Here is a 23953-nt window from a genome sequence, read left to right as displayed (position 1 = left end):
TTTTCCATTTTTTTCATCACACTACTGTGCATTTCATTGCTTCCATTACATACACAGAACAACATAAAAATAATTACATATTGTTTTACTTATGCCCTAAGACAAAACTCCCGTGAAAAATAAAAAACTATAAAATTAAAATCCTTACCAAAACTTACCAACCCACAGTAAATTACATTTACTATTTTACTGACAAAACTAGCGGTAAATGAAACTTTTACTTCACGTCAAATTCATTTTGCAGGTCTGTACTTCAACCATTGAAATATGCAATTTACGATTTGCGATTTGATCGCATCGCGAAATCGCATTGGGCGGAAAGAAAAAAAATGGAGCACAAACATATGGTGCGATTTGCGATATGCGATCGGATCGCATCGCAATCGCTAGAAATTAAGTGAACAGACGGAGGTAGTGGGCATGCACGCGATTTGCGATCTGCAATCTCATCGCATCGAAAAGGTAAAACTATTTGCAGTCGTTGTCACTCCACGCCAGTTGAAATTAGCATTTCAACAAAATCCTTCTTCCATGGAATACATGCAAGGCCTCCTAGGAGTCAAAACTTATATCCAGAATTCCAAGAAGCTTGCAGATTTCCGTGGAAGGTGGAAAAGCCAATTTAGGCTCGAATACTGTCATGAAGAAAAGGCTGAAATAAATATTTACGGCTCATTTGCATACGATGCCGTCTGGATGATAGCTCGGGCAATTGGGAATCTAGGAAACACAAGTTTTAATTTTATGAAGCCCATAAGTTCTTCCCCAAGTTTTACACAACTAAAGGTCTTGCAGGAAGGACCATAGTTATTGACAGAGCTCCTCAAGGCAGAATTTAGTGGTGTGAGCGGAGTTGTTGAGCTCAAAGATGGAGAAATTGTGGGTTCTACTTATGAGATAGCCAATGTTGTGGGTAAAAGCTACAATATTATTGGGTATTGGAGTAATGAAACTGGGCTCTCCAAACAACTTCCCTCTGGTTCATCATCGCCGTCAAACCACAATAATACGTTCGACAATCTTAAAAGTGTCATTTGGCCCGGTGGATTTGCAGAAGTGCCTCATGGTTGGGAACAACCAACTAGTGGTAGGAGATTGAAAATTGGAGTTCCCATAAAGCATGGATTCACTGAATTTGTCACATTTGCATTTCACTGTAGTCGTAATCGTAGCAACGTGACTGGTTTCTGTACAGATGTATTTGAGGCGGTTATGAACAGACTCGATTATGCATTGCCTTATGATCTCATTCCCTATGGCGACGAGAACCATACACACTCCTATGATGACCTTGTCTATCAAGTTCATCTCAAGGTATCTTCTATAGCCCGTTGAATTATTAGATTTCTAATTCTTATGATTACCAAGAATTCGGCTCCTGTAGATATTGATTTCAAGATTGGTTGACAGAAATTTGATGCAACTATTGCCGATATCACAATTTTGTCTAACCGAAGTAATTATGTCGATTTCACACAACCATTCATGGAATCAGGTCTTGTAATGGTAGTTCCTGTCAAGGCGGACAAAGCATATAAGGCTTGGGCATTCATGCTGCTTTTTACAATAGGCATGTGGTGCACAATAGGGGCATTTTTCATATTCACAGGATGCGTAATATGGCTATTTGAGCATAGGGTAAATCCTGAGTTCAGAGGAAATCCCAGAGACCAAGTGATGACTCTACTCTGGTATTCTCCCACCATAATTTACTCTTAATACGTATCCTTGATCTGCGGACGGTTTTATTTATGTTGTGGCGTTAGTCTCCAGTAAGCTGACTTTTCTTCTTTTCTGTTTGCCGTGTTGTTCCAGGTTTTCTTTCTCTACGTTGGCTTTCTCTCACGGTAAGCGATTCTCCTTCGCTTTGAATGACTTTTTTCTCTTCTGTGGTTTAAAATATATAAAAGAAGCACAACATCACTATTTAGATGGTTTTAGATGAAGTTTTTTGTTCCGGTTTATAAATTGTACTACAGGGGTGAAGTTAGTGAGCAGTTTGTCTCGATCGGTGCTTCTAATCTGGCTATTCGTAGTTTTGATTCTAACATCCAGCTATACGGCCAGTTTGACGTCTATTCTCACAGCACAAAAGTTGATTCATGGTATTAAAAATGTTGAATCTCTCCGCGTCAGTGGAGCACCAGTAGGGTATCAGGAACAAACTTTTGTAGGTGAATAACTAAGGGACCAGTTTCACATAGCCAACGAAAGTCTTAGAACATTTTCGTCAGCAGAGGAAACTGGAGAGGCTCTTTCAAAAGGCACAGTTGCTACCATTTTCGACGAGATTCCTTATATCCGCATTTTTCTAGCTTCACAATGCAACTATGCAATGGTTGGACCAATCTACGCGACTCGGGGTTTTGGCTTTGTAAGTTGCATCAAATATTCAATAATTTTCATGAATTCCTATCTATAAATGACTTCTTCTATATATCGTTAGTCTTTATGAATCAACACTTTTGCACAAGTATTTCCCAAGGGCGATCCCCTCGTCTCTGATATTTCCACAGCTGTTCAGTCTCTTTCAGAGGACAAACAAATACAACAGATTAAAAACAAATGGTTAAATAACACAGCCTGCACATATTCGGGAACAAAAGTAGGTTCCAATAGGTTGAGCATGGGCAGTTTCTGGGGTCTCTATCTGATCACTGGATCGATATCATCTGTAGCTCTGACTATATTCTTTTCCATGCTTCTCCGCAATTATATGAGGGAGCCTAATGTTAAGGATACAAATAATAGTGAGGTGGGTGATCCATCAACAGGGAAGTCATTGAAGAGTGAAATCAAATCGTTCATGGTGTATGTTGACCAGAGAGAGAGTCCAACCTCATCTCCTCTGATAAGAGAATCTGAAATTAGCCACAAAAACAGTCCATTCTCTCCGGAAAATTTCACAAGCAGCCCTTTGACTATGGGAACGAGTCCTTTCAGAGCCAGCAAGCTTTCTATGAGAAGCGTCTCCGTCTTGGATGAACTTGTGGTCGATGTAGATGAAAACACAAATGCACACACTGCATCTATTTCAACACTTGATCATCCAACATAAGAGCTTCCATCAAACACACCAGGATGAGCGGAGACTTTTCCCTAAATAGTTTTGCACATACATGCCAGACTTTTTCATGGGATTATGGGAAGTAATGCTTCCATGTATTGTTATTAGTTGTCATTGTGAGTTCCCAAAACTCAATCTAGAAGTAGTTGTTTCCTATTTATGATTTGTAGTTGTGATCTAGATGTCGTAAGTGTTTTGTGTCCTATATATTTGTGACTATTGTGATTAATAAAGAGATCCAAATGTGATTTTTGTCTGCTCTCTCTATTTTTTCTAACATGGTATCACAGGTAGCCTTGATTTTCTCAGGAGAGGGGCTGAGATCATACAATTCTAGCCATGATAATCATTTCTACATATATTAGTTTAATAGAGTGTTTGATCTATTGTTGGTGTGAACCTTTTGTGTGAATATTTAATTTGTGTGTGGATTGTGGATAGTTGCATGCAAAGGAGAATTGAGAAGGTCGAGTGTTCCCTTTATTATGTAAAGTTCCATTGTGGACAAATATTTGTAAAAGAAGAGGAGATTTGCATGTGAAGAAGCTAGATCAACATAGATTTGGTTTGCTCTAATGTGGATCTAGAGTTGAGAGCAATGTCTACATGTTTTAAATGGTGGTTCTCGAGATTATCAGATGGTGAAAGATGTACAGTTGCAGCACATAGGTCGAATGTTGGCATTTCTCATTCTCAATTTGAACTAATAAAATATTATGGTATTGTTTATCCATAGATTGAGATCCAAACACTGAAGATCTGATGACAAATACCAATATGCAAAGTTATTATTATTATATTTGATCTTCTAAAAACATATCAATAAAGAGAAATCATTGAATTTATCTTTGTACCGTTTGGTGGTTGGTGTTTGTTTTTTTATTGGTTATAAAAACTGTTGGTGGTTTTTAAAAGCCACGTCAATTCTTGTATGTTTTTATTGGTTATAAAAGGGGTTGGTGGTTCCTAAAGTGGAAGCCCCATTGAGCGAAACATTAATTCTTGTGTGTTAGTAAGGTCAAGTTGTTTGATCAACTTTCAACACATTCAATATCTAGACCTCCATCCTAGCAACTAACGGATAGCCGAAAGTGAAATATCGGACCGATGGTGGTTGGTCCATAGGATGGTTCATTACTTGATGACTTTTATCACGGAAGCCCCGACGAGCCGAGCTATCAATATGGTTGATTTTGCAAAGTTCATCAACGATGGTCAGAGACAATTTGTTTTAAATGGATGCCAAGTGTTTATTAGCTCGAAGATGTGGTGGTGAAAGTGTTGCGTTTACGAGATTCCAAAGTGGATGTGAGTGCTGATGAGGACCAGTAAAACATAGATTATCTTTGTTGTTGTAATATGTGTTTTCAATGTTTTCCATATAAGCATTAAGGGAGGGTATTAGAAGTAATGCTTCCATGTGTTGTCATGAGTTGTCATTGTGAGTTCCCAAGCATCTATCTAGAAATTGTTGTTTCCTATGTATGAATTGTAGTTGTGATTTAAATATGTCAAAACCAATGTTTTATGTCCTATATATTTGTAACTATCGTAATTAATAAAAAAAAATCTAAATATAATTTTTGTTTGCTCTTCTATTTTTTCTAACAATGATTTGTCTTAAATTTTTGTAGGGGAATTTATCTTTTGAAATGCTAACAATTTAGTTCTTGCCTACCCATTGTACAATACTATAACCGAGTAAACGGTCGATCCGACACCACAAATAGTCGTGTTAATATTGACGTGATCCTGCAGTAGCCATTATCATTAAAGAGTCAAAGATGTAAGATAAACACTATTTCAGAGAATTTATGATAAACTTCATCTCATCACACTCGTGGACTCAAGCCACTGAGTTCAAAGTAAAATAGGTTTTCCTTAGTTAGAATCCGTTAACATTTAATCAAAATGCTTATGTTTTCATAATTTTTTGGGATGCATACATTAGTTTCTATAAGTTTTGAGGTGCATGTAAAGGGGAAATGGATTACCTTTTTAAATTTTCATTAAAATATTTAAATTTTTAATAATACTTTTTAATAATTTAGTAATGGTAATGTGGTAATATAAATATGAAAATTATTTCTCAATTATTAAAAAAAAAAAAAAATATTTATGTCAATAATTAAATTGATTTTAAAAAAATACAATTTTTATTTATAGAATTTATGTATATGCATATGAAATTTAAGTTTGTATGTAATTTATCATTGAATTATTGTGCAAAACATGAAATTTTAATGATATTTTTAATACCAAATTCAATTATTGTGCAAAATATGAGACTTTTATGATATTGTTTTAATATAAAATTTAAAATTCTAAAGGATATATAGTTGTAATAGAAAATTATTTATTTTATTTATTAATTTTTGTACTATAAATTATGATTTTTAAAATATTTTAATTATAGGTTATAATTTTATTTTTTATATATAAATTATGATTTTAAAAATAATTTAGTTAGTAAAAGGTTATAGTATAAATAGAAGAAATATGTAATTTAAGATTTTGATATATGCTAATATAAAATTATATTAGAAATAGTACACAATAATATTATTATTATTTTAAATATATATTTGAAATGCTATAATGTACTCTTATGTATTTTTAGTTTCATTCATGAAAGGTTTGCCTAAACCATAGAAAATAAAATTAAAAAATAAAATTATGATATGTATCTAGAAAGCTAGAGGTTTTTGTGTAGTGTAACACAAAGTACTGTCACTCTAAAGTAAACCTATAATAAAATTAGTTTTAAATTATTTCAATATCAAATAGCCTAAAAATTTTCATTTTCAATTAATTATTTATAGAATGATTTGCATTGTTACAAATCATTATATCAAAAATGCAATAAATAAAATATAAAAATAAAATTATTATAAAAATTATTTTTTAGATAATTAATTCAAACGTTGTAAAAAAAGATCATTTTAGTGTATTATAATCTTTTCAACTTAATAAACATTTTCTACTATTTTTTTAAGTAACATGTAATCATGCTTATATATTATATTAAGTGCTACAAATGTGAAAAGAACTATCACTTTAAACAATTATATTTATTGCTTTGAAATATTATAATGCATATATGTATGAAAAACATTAGTGCTCATAATAAATTAACCATACTAGTTCTTTTTCCAATGCCTCTACCTATTGTTCTTATCTTACAATGTATTAATAATCTACCTACCACCTGAATAATAGTTTTCTGTGTTGAATCATTATTTTTTGTTCTTTTTTCTTATAAGTATTATTAGTGTTTGTACCTGGCATTCATATTCTTGCTACATACCCACACTTCACACGAGTATGCTAGCATCTTGTAGCCTATTATGCTAGATAATTAACTAATGGTTAAGCTTAATTAGTGAATAAGCTACCATTAACCTTAAGCTTGATTAATGATCAAACTTATTGTTTAATAATTAATTGATTGGATTCTTGTGATTCCTTAAGGTTGAATTACGTGATTAAATATTAATATTTTATTATTTCTTTCAAAGGAATTCATTCCTTCTCTGAGCATGAGCACAAGGTTGAATACAACAATATTCATAAGCACATACCCATTACAAAAATATGTCTTATCATCATGTTACTCGATGGGGGAGATAACAAGAATTATGCCCAACCACCCAAGATAACCACAATTGAAATATTATTAATATTATTATTATTATTACTACTACTACTCAATTAAAGGAATTTTAGCCTAAAAGTACCCATGAAATTTTCACACACATAATATGTAAACCAATAAAAATCCTTTAAATTTAAAAAGAGGTATATGTAATTTTTTTGGAGGGAAAATAAAATGACTAATTTTTTTAATTGTATTTTTTGCTTATCTACTTATAGCTTTAATACTAAAATTTCAAGTGTAGACACTCATTGGAAGTGGAATTAAATTCCACATCCAACGAGTACCTATTGTTCATTCTTCTGAGAAGACCCATGTTGTCATATAGAACGTCTAGACATCGTGACAACGACTCAAATTAGGGGGTGTCACCCTAATCCCCTATATTTTTGTTTGATTTGTATCCCAATAGCATACTAAGGGAGGTAGACCCTATGGAAATGGAATGAGGGAAGATTAGTTGGGATCCAACCAATCTGGGAGACACAGTTAAGAAACCAATACTTGTTTAGATTGCGCAACATTTTGAAGGATTCAATTTGATTTGAGGAAAATAATATTAGTGCCTTGTGGAGTCAACTATCTTGCGAAGGAAATAAAGACCAAGTAATGGATGGGAAACTGCTGCTAAATGATTCGACATTCTTATATGCAAATGAAAAACTTAAAACTGTTTGAACTGTAGGGACTTGGTTAGTTTTAGTTAAATGTTTGTTCTAAGTTTGATCCCTCAATGCTTCTATTGACCAAGCTTATGCTTGGAAGTAAAATTTTAATGTGCACGTACTAGCTTAGTATGAAAATGCAAACTAAAATGATCAAATCGTGAAAGGAGGGTCTAAAGTATGAGTTATTCTGAGGTATATCATGAGTTTTTTCTAACTTAAGGCTTAGAAAAATGATCTTAATGTGAAAACAAATACTTATACCAACAATGTAAAATATGAAGTCTACACAAGTAATTACTGAAAACACAATAGGAAACCAATGTAAAATGCTAGAAAAACTTTATATTCAAAAATCAATTTACACGAGGTACTTAATCAGAGATCATTAGATGCATAAGTAAAACCAAATTAATCCTACTTGCATGAGCATGTAAAAACAAATACACTTCAGGAATTAAATTTAGTGCTTTAACTCAGATCATAATAATTAGGTGCAAAGTCTGAAATATCAGTTCTAGTAACCTACTCTTAAACAAAATGGTAATGCAAGAAATTATTTAAACTGGTGATCCTATGACCATTCAAGATTCATATTTTTCTATGTGTAACAACGGAAGCTTCACATAAAAAACTAATAACTAATAATTCATAAAATTTTTGAGTTTAACTATTTCCAATCTAGTGATGCATTTGATCTTAAAACTTAGAAATAAATTACTGAAAAAAAAGAAAAGTAATATTCATAAATTTGTCAATTAGCATGCAAAAGTTTCTGAAGATAATTGTATTTCTGAAATGTACTGGAGTAAAAGATGCAAACTAAATTTGTTGTCAAACTTTAGTTAACTGAAACTATATGACAATATTAGTCCTGCTCTCAAACAGGTCAATGAAAGGGGGAAACGGTTTAGAGGATGTGCACCAATCAGCCCTTAGGGGCTTGAAGATACTTGAAGGTAAGCTGCCCAAATCACTAACTCTCTTTAGATTTAGATGCTAACTCGGAATTTTTTTTGATAAATTTTTTTGTTAACATTTTTAAGAAATATTTGTCAAAAATGTTTGGTAATTTCCAAGAAAAATTTAGTGAATAGTTTTTGGAAAGAGGGTGAAGGAAGAGATTATGCAAGGATGAGGGCCGAAAAGGAAATCCCTTGAGGCTGAGAGCTAGAGATAACCAGCGCAGGGAAGCAGGTCAAGGAGGTAGCTAAGGGTAAAGGAGTTAGAAAGAGGAGGGAGGCCAAGAGAGAAATGATGGAGACAGAGAGGAGGGATATCATAAGGGAGATGAGGGAGGCGAAGAGTAGGGAGGTAGAGAAGGAGCTGAGGTAGGCCGTAAGGGACATAGGGAGGCTGCAAGAGAGGAGGGAGACCATAAGGAGAAAGAGAGGTCGTAAGGGAGGAGGTCACAATGGAGGTTGAGAAAGGATGAGCAGTGGAGCGGAGAGCTAGGCCGATAGGGAAGAAAGGGGGTCGAGAGCTGGAGATCGCCAAAGCAGGGCCTCTAGGCCAAAAAAAAAATAAAAATTCCAATGATCTTTCGCAATATCTATAGAACCCAGATCGAGTTCCCTTTCTGATTTTTTTCCTTGACCTGCAAATAAAATGGAGATCAGATATTGCCCTCCAGGGCCTACATCTATCTTCAAAATCCACAAAAATCATCAACAATATTCAGATCCATTCCTACACGAACAAAATATACAATACCCCAAAACATGTATATACAAATATATGAAATACCCAAAACCCCAGTGAATTAAAAAAAAGTGAAATTTACAAATATATAATAATATTCTTTAGATCTTGCACACTTGAGGACTATAAGTCTAGTTGTTGAGCCTCAAAACTACTTCTCTTCCAAGCGTTTTCTTAAAACCTTTCTCTTCTATTTTCCCATGTCAGTGCATCCTAAGCTATCAAAAGTTGTTACATGTTGATTTTAGGAGCGTATTTGAGTGATTTTCAAATTATATCATTGTGTGTGCTATTTGATCTAGGTTTTGTTTATCAGCTATGGAATGTAGCCACTTTCCGTAGCTAACTAGCAATTCCGTAGCCATTTCCATTGTTTTATAGGTTACAAGTGTCAGGAGGAGGAATGAGACACATCGGAAGCTCAAGAATTGTCCACACATGGATGAGGTCCTATTCACTTAGCCAGATTTGGAAGGAAAGGTCCCGGTCAAAGGGAGGTCAACGGGGAATTCTATGCCAGCTAGAACTCTGTTCTTGCACGTAAAAGAAGCCCGAAGTCGTTCCTGAAATCATGGATTTGTTTTTTCCACCTGCATGCCATCTACATAACGCAATCCAACATCCGCCTCGCATAGATTTACTTCTCATGGCAACTGGGAGGCTGAATCCTCGGATTTTGACCTGTTCACGTGTCTATCATTGAAGAAATTCCTCTGAGATATAGTTATCTATTTTCTCTACAAATACACGCATTTGGAACGTAGATAGGACGTTTTGGATATTGTTGTTATAGTGGTATTTTGTTGTTCTGTAACCGAGAGAAACATTACTGTGTTTTTCATAATACAAACTCTGTTTTCACATGTCTGTTTGAGCGTATTTTGAAGTGACAGAATGCTAGTCCGAAGCTGTGTAGAGGGCCCCTGTGTAGCTGAGGTCCTTCTTTTGTTTTTGTATAGTTTTCATGTATATTTTCTCTCATTCGAATTGTATATTTCTCATGTTTTGCTTATGATCTTAATCCTTCTAACCTTGTATATGTTTTTGTAGCTTGTCATATTTCTTATTAACATTCATAGGTGCATTTCAGAATAGGTCTTTAAGTTTGATTATGCTCGAGCTTCTTAGTGTAATTTTTTTGCATCAAGTGGTGCTATTGAGACTTACTTCCTCTGCTAAAAATCAGTTTTCAATTTCAGTTGTTTATTCTTTTACTTTGTGAGATTTGTTTACTATTCAAGATAGTTTAGATGTTAATTCTTTCATGCTATATGATGATATTTCTGGAGCCTTTATCTTAACCCTATTTTAGAATTTAATTCGTAAAATATTGTGATTATAGATGAAGTAATTGGCTTTGCTTTCATTACTGTGCAGTTAGATAATTTAGATGTCATTTCTTTCATGCTATATGATGGTATTTCCAGAGCCTTTAGCTTAACCCTATTTTAGAAGTTAATTGGCGAAATATTGTGATTATAAATGAAGTAACTAGCTTTGCTTTCATTAGTGTGAAATTAGATAATTTAGATGTCATTTCCTTCATGCCATATGATGATATTTCCGAAGCCTTTAGCTTAATCCCATTTTACAAGTTAATTGGCGAAATGTTGTGATTATGGATGAAATCATTGACTAATCATTAGTTTCCAATTTCTTTACTTTTTGGTTTAAGTTGTAGCAGTTTATTAGATTTCAATTTTGCAATTAGGATGAACAACAGATATAGTAATCTCATTTTCAGTACTTCGTTTTTATTTTGGTTTATATAGTTGCATATTCACACTCTTATTCAAGTTCTGATTTTGTAGACAACATGTTTTAAGATCTCCTAAGTTCAAAGTTTGGAAATTATCACAAGAAGCAAGAGGATGAGCCTTGTATTCAACTCTACATCCACACTTGATCTTTAAAAATTATTCTTAAACTTTATCTTTAACGGAAAATTAGGATTTCCATTGCATTAAATCACTTTAGGAGACCAACAGAAAAAAATCCCAAAACAAGATAAAACTGAAAACAGTGAGGTAAGAAAAGGGTTGTCTAGCACATACAGTGCACCACACTTCATTAGTTTACGACTCGCGGATTGATAACTTATGTAGAAATTTAGGAAATATTAGACTGACTAAACATTTTGGTGCTGTTGCTGGGGAAGTGTAACTAGATAGCCTATCTCTTACATTCCAAAAAAAAAAAATGGGAGAAATTAATAATTTCTTGAGTATGCTCTCCTCTTGCACCTAGTGTGATCTGGAGGATTAGAAAAAGAATTATTAGCCCAATAATTTCTTGAGTTTGCTCTCCTTTTGCACCTAATGTGATCTGGAGGATCAGAAAAAGAATTATTAGCCCAATTAAAATCACCAAAAACAAAAAAATGACATGCATAGAGAAGGAAATTCTAGGGGAAGGTTTATAGCTAGGGGCAAAAGTTCGATTTCTACAAATCCAACTACTTCAGGGAATAGAAAAGATACACCTCCATCCCAGACTCATACTCCCAACCTTAGGATTCTTGGAATTCAAGGGGCGGCAACTGAATTAGAAGATTCTCCCACTCCATCTACTAAATCTTACCTAGGAGAAGAACCCTTCTTCACCTCCATAGGGGAGCCTATTGTAGTTGAGGAACAAGAATTATGTAGAGAAGAAGAGGAGGTAGAAACTCTCTCTGATCAGCCACTAATAGAAAAGCCAAAAGATTCTGAGGAAACTATCATGGTAGAGGAAGAGCAAGATGGAGAATTTTCACTATTTGGAGGAGGGGGTAGAGGCAAAGGTAGAGGAAATAATGGAGGAGGTAGAGGTAACAATGGAGGAGGTAGAGAAATATGGAAGAAGATAATTCATTTGGATTCCCTATAGTAAATGGAGAGACCCATGCAACAATGAAAGAAATTTCACCTTCCGTCCTCCCAAACTTTTATGGATTGCAAAGTGAGGATCCTGAAACATTTCTATTTGAGTTTGAAGTCTTATGCCGAACCTATGACTATCTAGAAGACTCTCAAAAACTCAAATTATTCCCTTCAACATTGAAAGGGGCTACTTTGAAATGGTTTATGGGATTAGTCACAAAATCTATTAGGACTTGGAATGATATGAGGCAGGAATTTTTGGATAGATACTTAGATTATTGTATGCCTACCAATCATAAGGATGAGGTATTCAAAATGATGCAAAAATAAGATGAGAACTTAAAGGATTTGCTTGAGAGGTTTCAATACAACTTAAAGAGGGCAAAGATGAACAATTTAGATGAGGAGACCTTGAAAGCCCTTTTATTCAAAGCCATTAGAGATGAATGGATAGATATTTTAAACATGATGGGGAAGGGATACATCTCTCAACTTCCATTAAGTGACATAGTAGAACTATGTGTCCATCTCTCAAGAGGAAAATATAAAACTGGAAAAGGGCCTAGAGATCCTTCTCTTATTAGAGCAAACAAATATGCAACTGGGACAGTAAGCAAGGCAGAAATTGGCAATATGCTTGATGAGTTCAAAACTGACATTCTAGGGAGCCTTAGTGAATAGCTAGACACCCTCAAAATTCAAAACAAGCAAAAAACAGAAGCTGATGCCTTAGCCATCTTTTGCCCAAAGTTTAGAAAGAAACATGCTCTAAGAGAATGTCCCTTAGATGCAAAAGTTGTAGAAACATGTACGGTTTTCTCGGAAAGTCATGAGAACAAGGATTGTCCATCAATCCCAGGTCTTAAAACTATCTTTCAGGAGGAAGTGGTTCCAAATTCTGTAGAACCTCTTTTCTTTGTTTTAAGAAGACCTTGGCAAGGGCAAAAAAATCAAGGATTTAACAATCCAATGAATTTTCAGCCCTCACCAAATTGGAATTCTTGGCAGCAACCTTGGCCTCAACCTCAAAATCAGTATCAGTCTCAATCATGGGTACAAGGGGTACAAAATCCTTATGAGAGATTTACTCAATATTATCAATATCCTCCATCTTATCAGAGCTATCCCCCCCCCACAAAACCAACAACAAAGTCCACAACCATAACTTCCAAATCAAAGCTCTCACCTTTAATTGCCATTTCCACAACAACAACCTCCTCAACAAAATCAAAATCCTCAACTCTTGCTTCCATTTCAACAGAAGCCAAATCAACTACCAGCCCAACCATTACCAAATCCCAAAAAAAATAACCCTCAGAATGCTTACATGGTAGAAGGACAACCATTTTCTACCTACATGATTGTTCCTCTAGATCTTAATGATGTTCAACTTAGATCTGGTAGGATTTTAGAAAAGGAAAAACCTTCTATAGATATTCAAGAGCAAGATGCTTCTGAGCAAGATTCTCTAAAAGTCAATAAAAGTTTTGAAGAAGCATCCCTTAAAAACCCAACCATTCCAAAATAAAAACAAAAAGAGTCAATCCACACAACTCCTATAGTTGAGCAACCTGTATCTACATCCACACTTCCTTTTCCAGAGAGATTATAAATTGACAGGGGGGCGGAAAAACAAATCTTGTTGCCTGACTATGATTTCCTAGATGAATTAAAGAATGTTTGTATCAAGATTCCCTAGCTACAAGCCATTAGAGAAATTCCTATTCTAGAAAAAACAGTAAAGGAGTTGAGTATAAAAAGGCCAGGTAGGAAACCAAGAGACACAAAAAGAATCCACCTAGTAGGAAAAATAGCAGATATCATGATGGGAAAGATTACCATGCAGAAATATGTGGATCCAAGAAGTCCAATTGTCAAGACACACATAAATGGAATGGAAGTTCCAAATACATTTATTGACTTAGGGCCTTCTATAAACATTATGAGTAGATAGACTATGGAACAACTTAAACTTCCTAATCCTCTTTTCACACCTACCGTATTGCAACTTGCAGATAGATCGGTAATCAAACCAGATGGTGTACTAGAAGATATTTCTCTCTCCTTGGATTCTTGGGAATATCCGTTGGATTTCATGATTTTGACTTCCAAGAATAATCTAGGAGGACACCCACTCATCTTAGGAAGACCTTGGCTAGCCATAGTTGATGCTTTTATTAGTTGTAGATCTGGTGACATGTACATTTCTGATGGTAGTTCAACAAAGAAATTTACTTTGTATCTTATAGCAAAAGCAATTATAGAAGTAGGAGACAATGAATGGGTCGATGATGAAGATGTTATACAACCTATCTTTACTCTCTCTAAAGTTAGTGAGGATAGTCAAATCCTGAACACATTAGAAAATTTTGAAACATCTTCAGAATATGATCACACACAATTTCAGTTAGATTTTGATATTGAATATTTGTCATCCAGACAAATGTCTCTCTACTCTATGGAAGACTTTGGTAGTTCTGCAATTGAAATTTTTCCAGGTAGAACATTGAATATCAATGAAAACTTGGGAAAGTTACAACAAGAAGAGCTAACCAAAATCTTACAAAAACGTTCTGCTGCATTTGCATGGGGGTATATTGATATGAAAGGTATTGATCCCTAAGACTTGCATCCATCATATCTATATTGAGGAAAATAGTAGACCAATCAGACAACCTTAGAAAAGGATGAATCCAAATCTTAGGGAGATTGTGAAAGAAGAGCTCCAAAAATTACTCAATGTAAACTTCATTTACCCAATCTCAGATAGCCATTGCGTTTCTCCCTTGGTGATAGTGCCCAAAAAGAATGGTAAATGGAGGGTGTGCATTGATTATAGGGAATTGAATAAAGCAGCCTTGAAGGATCACTTTCCTTTGCCCTTTATAGATCAAGTATTAGATACATTAGCAGGAAAAAAGTACTTTTCATTTTTTGATGGTTTTAGTGGTTATAATCAAATTCAGGTAGCACCTGAAGATCAGGATAAAACCACATTTACTTTTCCATGGGGAACTTTTGCTTATCGAGTGCTTCCTTTTGGATTATGTAATGCACTTGCAACATTCCAAAGAGCAGTACTAGGATTTTTTTCTGATCTAATCCATGATTGTGTAGAGGTATATATGGATGATTTTACAGTCTATGGTAATACATTTGAAGAAGCCTTGGAAAATTTGGAAAAAGTCCTCAAAAGATATAAAGAAACAAACCTTTCATTAAGCCATGAAAAATGCTTTTTGATGTTTACTGAAGGTATTGTTTTGGGACATCATATTTTAGGGGATGGGATTAAAGTAGACAAATCCAAAGTTGAAGTCATCTCCAAGTTACCTATTCCAAATTTTCAAAAAGATGTTAGAAGTTTTCTAGGATTTACTGGATATTATAGAAGATTTATAGAAAACTTTACCAAAATAGCTTCACCACTCTTCAAACTACTTACAAAAGACTGTGAATTTAAGTGGAATCCTGATTGCCAATCAACATTTGAAGCCTTGAAACCAAGAATATCTGAAGCACCTATCTTAAGAGGACTGAATTGGAAACTTCCTTTCCATATTTCTACCAATGCTTTAAATACAGCTCTAGGAGCTGTACTAGGACAAAAAGACTTGATTCCTTATGCCATTTACTATACAAGTAAAAATTTGACTCCCATTGAGTTAAATTATACTATGACTGAAGAAGAGTTCTTAGCTATTGTTCATGCAATTAATAAGTTCAGACATTATATAATAGGCTATGAAACTTTTATTCATACTGATCATTTTGCAATTAGATATTTGATGAACCAACCTATTACTAATGGCAGAGTTACAAGATGGCTCTTAATTTTACAGGAATTCAATATTACTATGTTAGATAGACCTGGGAAATAAAACACAGTTGTTGATTTCTTGTCTAGGATTCAAATTATCAAAGAAGACTCTCCTGTAGAGGATAAGTTTCCTGATGAATACTTATTTGCAGTAACTACTAAAACTCCTTGGTTTGCAAATACGGCTAACTATTTGGTTACAGGGAATCTACATCCACATTTATTTCCTAGAAAAAGAAGAAATATTATTTAGGATAGTTCAAGATATTCATGGATTTCTAACGAATTGTATAAAACAGGGCTAGAATTTATGATCAGAAGATGTATCAAGGAAGATGAAATGCCTGATATTTTCAAAGCATTCATGATGAACCGTGCAGTGGACACTTTGTTGACAAGAGGATAGCTTATAAAATCCTTTCTTTAGGATATTATTGGCCATCTCTCTTCAAAGATGCAAAACAATATGTCAAAAGGTGTGATAGCTACCAAATGGTAGGGAAACCTACCCCCTCAAATGAGATGCCATTACAACCTCAGGTACTCATCGAACCCTATGAAAAATGGGCTTTAGACTTTATTGGACCTATTAATCCTCCATCCAAGCAGAAAAAGTATATATTGGTATGTACTGATTATGTCACTAAATGGATAGAAGCCAAAGCATTATTTTCTGCTAATGAAAATACAGTAGTTAATTTTCTTTATGAGGATATTTTTACTCGCTTTGGTGTTCCAAGGGAAATTGTGACAGATCAGGGAACTCAATTCAAATCCAAAATGATGGGAAGCTTATGGAAGAGTACAAGGTCAAGCATAGTTAATCACTCCTTATCATCCACAAGCAAATGGTCAAGTGGAGTCCACAAATAAAGTAATTGAAGGAATCATTACCAGGACTGTGAATTTACATATAAGAGATTGGGCAGAAAGGATTCCTGAAGCCTTATGGGCCTATAGAACTACATGTAGGAATACAATAGGACACACTCCTTATGAACTTGTTTATGGGAAGAAAGTTCTACTCCCCATTGAGTTCCAAGTTAAAACCTTCAAGATGGCAGTTCAGTTGGGAATGGATCTATCAGAAGCTCAAAAGCATAGACTGGAGCAATTGAATGAACTAGATGAGATCAGACAAGAAGTAGTTCAAAGAACTGATCTAGTTCAGCAACAGAGAGCTAAGTGGCATGAAAAATACATCAAGGACAAAAGGTTTTAAGAAGGAGATTGGGAATTGCTATTTGATTCAAAGTTCAAAGATTTTCAAGGTAAATTTCAGACTCATTGGCTTGGGCCATATGAGATTGAAAAAGTTTTTAGCAATGGAGCAGTAAGAATCAGAGCAATTGATCAGCACCAAACTCCTCTCCTTGTGAAAGGTTATAGATTGAAGATCTATCAAAATCCAATCTCAAAGGATGAGTTTATCAAAATCTTTCAAGATAACTCTGCAATGAGGCTGGTGAAGAAGAATCATTCTTCTCCACTAGCCTAGTCTTTGTTTTTTTCATCATCATCTTAAAAGAAAAAATGTAAGAGCTTGAAAACCAATCACTAATTGGCATTCTTATACAGAAAATACAGTGCAAAAATCAGAAGATTCTGACACCCTATATTTTCCAAAAAAAAATATCTCATTTCACTAATAGTTTGTTTCATTCTCTTTCATTTCATTTCGCTCCATCTTGCCACCACATACCATCAATAAAATTTCTTTCAGTTTTCTTCATATTCACTTTTCCATGTCTCATCCATCCAGTCATTTTCCATTTCCATTCATTGTCCAAGTTATATTTGTTTACAATGTTACATTCCGCAGCTGTTTTCCAATTCCGCAGCTAATTTCTGATTCCACAAGTGACTTCTGATTCCGCAGCTAATTTGTAGTGACAGTCAAGTGATTAGCCAAAATATATGTAGGTATGGAAGGAGAAGATATTTGGAGACATGAACACCTGAAAAGCACCTACAAAGGCAGGTTTTTAAAAGTTAGAAAAAAGAAAGAGGTATGATTCAAAGGTATGGACAAAACCATTTCAAATAGCATTTCAAAAGCATAATTCGTATAGTTTGTAAAATCACAGCTCCTTAACGTGTAATTATTTAACTTGATGGCTGCCTTAACTCCACCATATCCCTCGCATTAATCCTAACGGTCTCATAATCTATTCCCAAGTTTAACTCGTACTTAGTTGTACACCCTCATTACATTTGTTAAAACGGCTTTTTATGCAGACGTGAGCTGATTGAATACGGCTCTCCTCCACCGACATTCCACTCCGCAACCTTTTTATGAACTCAAAATCATAAACTTTGTTTAGTCTCACAAATTTTCACGAGTGACACTCTACCTCCACGCTTGCACACCAGGTTTCACAGTCTTCGGTTCATTTTTTGTTTACACAAGTTTCTACTTCGTAAACCCTCTTTCATCTCATGCTCAATATTTTTCCCATTTCATAGCCATCGACTTTCTCCATGGTCTTCTTCTATTTTCCACTCATATCACTTTTTTGCTCTTGTAAGACTGCCATTTACAGAGGTGTTTTCACAGTGAAAAAGAGGAATGGGTCTTATTGTGAGAACAGAGCCCGAAGGAGTTAAATTCATGGAAGGATACCCGTAGCTTAAGGGAACATTGAAGAAGACTGGATGGTTGAAATTCATCAAGAAGTTTAAAGGCCATCACAAGGAGGTTACAAAAATGTTTGCCAGATCTTTCAATGGTGCAGAAGTTGAAATTGGGGACATAAAATTTCCAGTGACAGAATCATCAATTGCAGCAGCCACAAAACTTACACAAGAGGGAGAGAGAGGGTTTAAGAACAAGGATTTTGATGAAAAAGTCTGGAGGGTCATTCTTCATAATCCAGGTATGGACATATCAATCTTTAAATGAGGGATTCCTATTTCAGCCTTAAAAGATAAGTGAAGTAGTATGTTTTTAATCATTCAAAAATTCATTACATGCTAGGGTAGGTATGGCTCCATGTATATGTATCATATCAGATTATTAATGAATTTCTTGGAGAATGAAACTATCAACCTCCCTTACTTCTTATTAAATAGTTTAAGAAAAATGTCTGCTACTGTTCAAAAGAACATAGATGATGTAGAACCCCATCTCTACCATCATGGCCTCATCAAGATCTTGATTGAAAATCATTTGAAAGAGAGGGAAGATACATGGGAAAATTTTCTAGTTAGTAACCTTTTCTAAGACCCTCCTGAAGTGCCTGAGGGGAGTTCAACAAAGAGAAGTAGGAGGAAAAGAACAAATTTAACAATCCAAGATACTCCTACTAGTGTGACAAAGGAAAACAGTGAAGAAGAATTTCCTTCTGAAACATTGATTGAAATTATAAAACAAACAAAACAGAAAGGAAAGAGGAAGATTGAACACATTTACCAGACTCCTGAGCCTTCTTTAGAGGAAGAGCAAGTGCTTTCTGAAAGATTAGAACAGTCAACTAAAGCAAAACAAAAAGGAAAGGAGAAACAGGTCATAGAAAAATTAGATATAAGCTCACAAAGTCTAAGAAGAAGCTCTAGATTAAAGGGAAAGTTGAGTAAAAAAAAAATCAAAGGAGCTCAATTCATAGACCTGGGGGGTGAAACTGTAGATCAATCACCAGAAAACACTCCACTAGATCAAAGTCCACAATATTCTCCTTCTCCTCAATTAGAATTTGAAACTAGTCCAAGGAAAACAACTGCAGAAATTGATCAATCCCAGCAGCAGATATATGATTTCATTGAATCATTGGAACAATAGAAAACTATAGTAGAACAAGGAATTTCATCCAATCAGCTAGGTGCAACTCAGGAAACTTTGATTCAGTCATTGAAGCAAGAAATTTATGAGCTGGAAGTCTCAAACAGACATATCCAAAGGGAGAATTAAACCTTAAAAGAGAAAATCAAATTGAACAAAGTTATACATGACAATACCATGTTGCATGTAGGATTATTGCATAAGAAAAATAGAAAACTGAAGAAGAAGAATAGGAGGTTGAGTAGAACCCTCATCAATCTCAAGTACATATGTCTTATGATGAAGCCTAGAATGACAGTGCCAGCAAGAAAGAAGAAGAAGAGGTTAGATGTCTTAGTAGAAGTTTCAAAGCAGATGCATTGAAGGGAGGATTGTTACAATTTTGGTTGCATGAGGACATGCAACATATTCACAATGGGGGTATGTTGAGCCCCAAAACTACCTCTCTTCCAAGCATTTTCTTAACGCCTTTCTCTTCTATTTTCCCATGTCAGTGCATCCTAAGCCATCAAAAGTTTTTACATGTTGATTTCAGGAGTTTATTTGAGTGATTTTCAAATTATATCATTGTGTGTGCTATTTGATCTAGGTTTTTTTTTATCAGGTATGAAATGTAGCCACTTTCTATAGCTAACTGGAAATTCCACAGCCATTTCCATTATTTTATAGGTTACAGGTGTCAGGAGGAGGAATGAGACACATGGGAAGCTTAGGAATTATCCACACATGGATAAGGTCCTATTCACTTAGCCAAATTCAGAAGGAAAGGTCCTGGTCAAAGGGAGGTCAACAGAGAATTCTATGCCAGCTAGAACTCTATTCTTGTGCATAAAAGAAGCCCGAAGCCGTTCCTAAAATCGTGGATTTGTTTTTGCCACCTGCATGCCATCTACATAACGCAATCCAACATCCACCTCACATAGATTTACTGCTCATGGCAACTGGGAGGCTGAATCCTCGGATTTTGACCTGTTCACGTGTCTATCATTGAAGAAATTCCTTTAAGATACAGTTATCCATTTTCTATATAAATACAAGCGTTTACAATGTAGATAGGACATTACGGATATTGTTGTTATAGTGTTATTTTGTTGTTATGCAACCGAGAGACACGTTACTCTGTTTTTCATAATGCAAACTCTATTTTCACATGTCTATTTGAGCGTATTTTGAAGTAACAGCATGCTAGTCCAAAGCTATGCAGAGGCCCCCTACGTAGCTGAGGTCCTTCTTTTGTTTTTCTATAATTTTCATGTGTATTTTCTCCCATTTGAATTATATATTTCTCATGTTTTGCTTATGATATTAATCCTTCTAACCTTGTATATGTTTTTGCAGCTTGTCATATTTCTTACTAACATTCATAGGTACATTTCAGAATAGGTTTTTAAGTCTAGTTATGCTCGAGCTTCTTAGTGTAATTTTTTTGCATAAAGTGGTGTTATTGAGACTTACTTCCTCTGCTGAAACTCAGTTTTCAATTTCAATTGTTTATGCTTTTACTTTTTGAGATTTGTTTAATGTTCAAGATAGTTTAGATGTCAGTTCTTTCATGCTATATGATGATATTTCCAGAGCCTTTAGCTTAACTCCGTTTTAGAAGTTAATTGGTGAAATATTGTGATTATAGATGAATTAATTAGCTTTGCTTTCATTAGTGTGCAATTAGATAATTTAGATGTCATTTCTTTCATGCTATATGATGATATTTCTGGAGCCTTTAGCTTAACCCCATTTTAGAAGTTAATTGGCGAAACATTGTGATTATAGATGAAGTAATTGGCTTTGCTTTCATTAGTGTGCTATTAGATAATTTAGATGCCATTTCTTTCATGCCATTTGATGATATTTCCAGAGCCTTTAGCTTAACCCCATTTTAGAAGTTAATTGGTGAAATGTTTTGATTATAGATGAAATCATTGACTAACCATTAGTTTCTAGTTTCTTTACTTTTTGATTTGAGTTGCAATAGTTTATTAGATTACAATTTTGCAATTAGGATGAACAACAAAGATAGTAATCTCATTTTCAGTACTTCATTTTTAGTTTGGTTTATATAGCTGCATATTCACACTCTCATTCAAGTTCTGATTTTGTAGACAACATGTTTTAAGATCTCCTAAGTTCAAAGTTTGGAAATTATCACAAGAAGCAAGAGGATAAGCCTTGTCTTCAAGTCTACATCCACACTTGATCTTTAAAAAGTATTCTTAAACTTTTGCTTTAACAACAGATCAGGATTTCCATTGCATTAAACCACTTTAGGAGACCAACAGAACAAAACCCCAAAACAAGATAAAACTAAAAACAGTGAGGTAAGAAAAGGGTTGTCTAGCACATACAGTGCACTACACTTCATCAGTTTATGACTCCTGGATTGATAACTTATCTAGCAATTTAGGACATACTAAATTGAATAAACACCAGCTCTACTCCCAGATCTATAGATTAAATCCATATCTTAGCCTGATCTAAATAATTCTGCATGAATTTATAAATAAACTGGAAATTTTAAAGAGACACAAGTGAAAAAAACCCTACAAATAAAATATTTTGTAAGATGACTTCAGAAAGTAAAAATAGTATGCTCTTTAGATTTTATAATATAAGTGTTAGTTGCTCTAGCTGAGGACTTCCCCAAATTCCCAATCCTAAATAATAACTTCTACACAATTAGATATTCTTGTTAGATTAATAGAGATTCAAAATAATCATAAAATCATGAAGGAATAGAGATCCCTACTAATTCTATCAAATCATAATGATATTATAAAAACCCAAAAATCTATGCAAGATACATGTGCACAAATCAATCCTCAAAGACTATTATCCAACAAATACAAATAAAAGAAACAAATTATTAAGAGAAATATTACCACATAAACCTGAAAGAGGAACACCATGGTCGGAAACCCCAAAGTCTTTGTGTTTTATTAACTAGAAAAAAGTTACAACAACTTTTCACAATAAGTATAGGATTCAATGATTGCATCCAAATAATGGAGAGAGACCTCTAATTTATAGATAAATTCTCCAATAGCTAGATGGCTTGATCCCTGTCAAAGTAATCTTGACTGTTGATGAAAATCAAATGATCTTTTAATGATAAACGTCAAAATTGAGTTACCTTTTTTAGGAAAATCGAATTTCACTTTTAATTTATTTTTAATTAACTCAAAAATTATTATTTTGAGTTAATTACCTCAAAAAATTGACTTTGACTTAACTACCAAGGCAAAAGGGTCGAAAATATCCTGAAATTTTCAATATTCCCTTGGTCGGGGACCTCCAAAAATTAAAAACATTACAACCCACGAATTTTAAATGTTAAAGAATTTAATTTTTCCTAGGGCCTAAATTAATTAAATTTGTCACTTTAGAATTTTACATTATTTTAGCTAGAAAAATTTAATTAATTGACTCATGAGAGGATTAATGATGTTTCTAACCCTCTAATAATTTAGCATTATAGGTAAAATATTATTTACATGAAATATTACATTCTAACCCATGAAGGGGGAACACCCGTTCATTATAGACCCTCCATAAGTTACCCATTTCTGCTACTCAAAATATGATCTAGTAGACTAAGTGACTTTTAATAAAATAATATAACCAAATAGCTTGACTTATTCCCAAATCACTTTTACAGAGACTCGATAAATAATGCTAGGACTCATCTAAGATCCCCAATGACAAGATCCACCCTAGCTTTGGGGTGGGGCTCGAGGATAAAACTCTACTAATCATCTGTGTTTAGAAACACACATGAATCAGTGAGACGAAAAACCTCCTAGGATAGAAATCATCACGAGAAAAATAAATTCACTTAGTTTTTTACATACATTTGTCTTACTAGGATCATTTATATTACAAAACGAAGAATGTGTTTACAAAACGATAGTGTACATATAGCTTATAATGATTAATCTATGGATCACCTGAGTGCTCAGACATGATGGAAGTCCTTGTGCGAAAAAACGTACAACTATGGGGTAACTGACATGGAGTGGTCAACATCTGGCTCTACTTGGGGACATGTTGCTTCATCGAAGGAATGTGAGAATCTAGAATCTGCACCCAAGGAACACACATAATCACATAACTAGCATCCATCCAAATATAATCCAAAGATCAACATATGACATTATATTAATGAAATAGAAGCTCTTTAACAATTCTACAAACCTGAAATGTAAACATAATCTAAGAACATAAATAAAATGCTAAAATGACAAGGTGTGGGGTTAGAAATACGATACAAAGGATGCCCCATCACATCAAATGACTTCTTTGAAGAATATCTTGAGAATTTATCCATTTGTAGGTAAGTCAAGTGGTTCACCTTCCAATGTGCTCAAATGGAATGAATTTGGACTAGCAATGCCTTGGGTGATGTAAGTTCC

General features: G+C 34.3%; 1 protein-coding gene across 1 annotated transcript; it reads left to right on the top strand.

The window, feature by feature from the left end:
• The first annotated feature begins 420 nt into the window (after positions 1 to 420).
• LOC149139480 (glutamate receptor 2.1-like) lies at positions 421 to 2112 on the top strand. Its single transcript, XM_089450732.1, has 5 exons — positions 421 to 733; positions 818 to 1314; positions 1411 to 1638; positions 1816 to 1847; positions 1980 to 2112. Exons 1-5 carry the CDS (start codon positions 421 to 423, stop codon positions 2110 to 2112), a joined length of 1203 nt encoding a protein of 400 aa, XP_089306858.1.
• The last annotated feature ends 21841 nt before the right edge of the window (positions 2113 to 23953 follow it).

Source organism: Pinus tabuliformis, chromosome X (genome assembly GCF_031772625.1).
Source record: "Pinus tabuliformis cultivar Carrire ecotype Pingquan chromosome X, CPIR1, whole genome shotgun sequence".
Taxonomy (NCBI): domain Eukaryota; kingdom Viridiplantae; phylum Streptophyta; class Pinopsida; order Pinales; family Pinaceae; genus Pinus; species Pinus tabuliformis.
The sequence above is the reverse complement of the archived record's forward strand: the minus strand, read 5'-3'. Positions and strand labels throughout refer to the sequence as shown.

Coding starts and splice junctions, on each gene's coding strand:
- LOC149139480 (XM_089450732.1), top strand. CDS start 421: ATGCACGCGATTTGCGATCTGCAATCTCATCGCATCGAAAAGGTAAAA. Junction 1,639..1,815: donor TATGGCTATTTGAGCATAGG/GTAAATCCTGAG, acceptor GTGTTGTTCCAG/GTTTTCTTTCTCTACGTTGG. Junction 1,848..1,979: donor TACGTTGGCTTTCTCTCACG/GTAAGCGATTCT, acceptor ATTGTACTACAG/GGGTGAAGTTAGTGAGCAGT.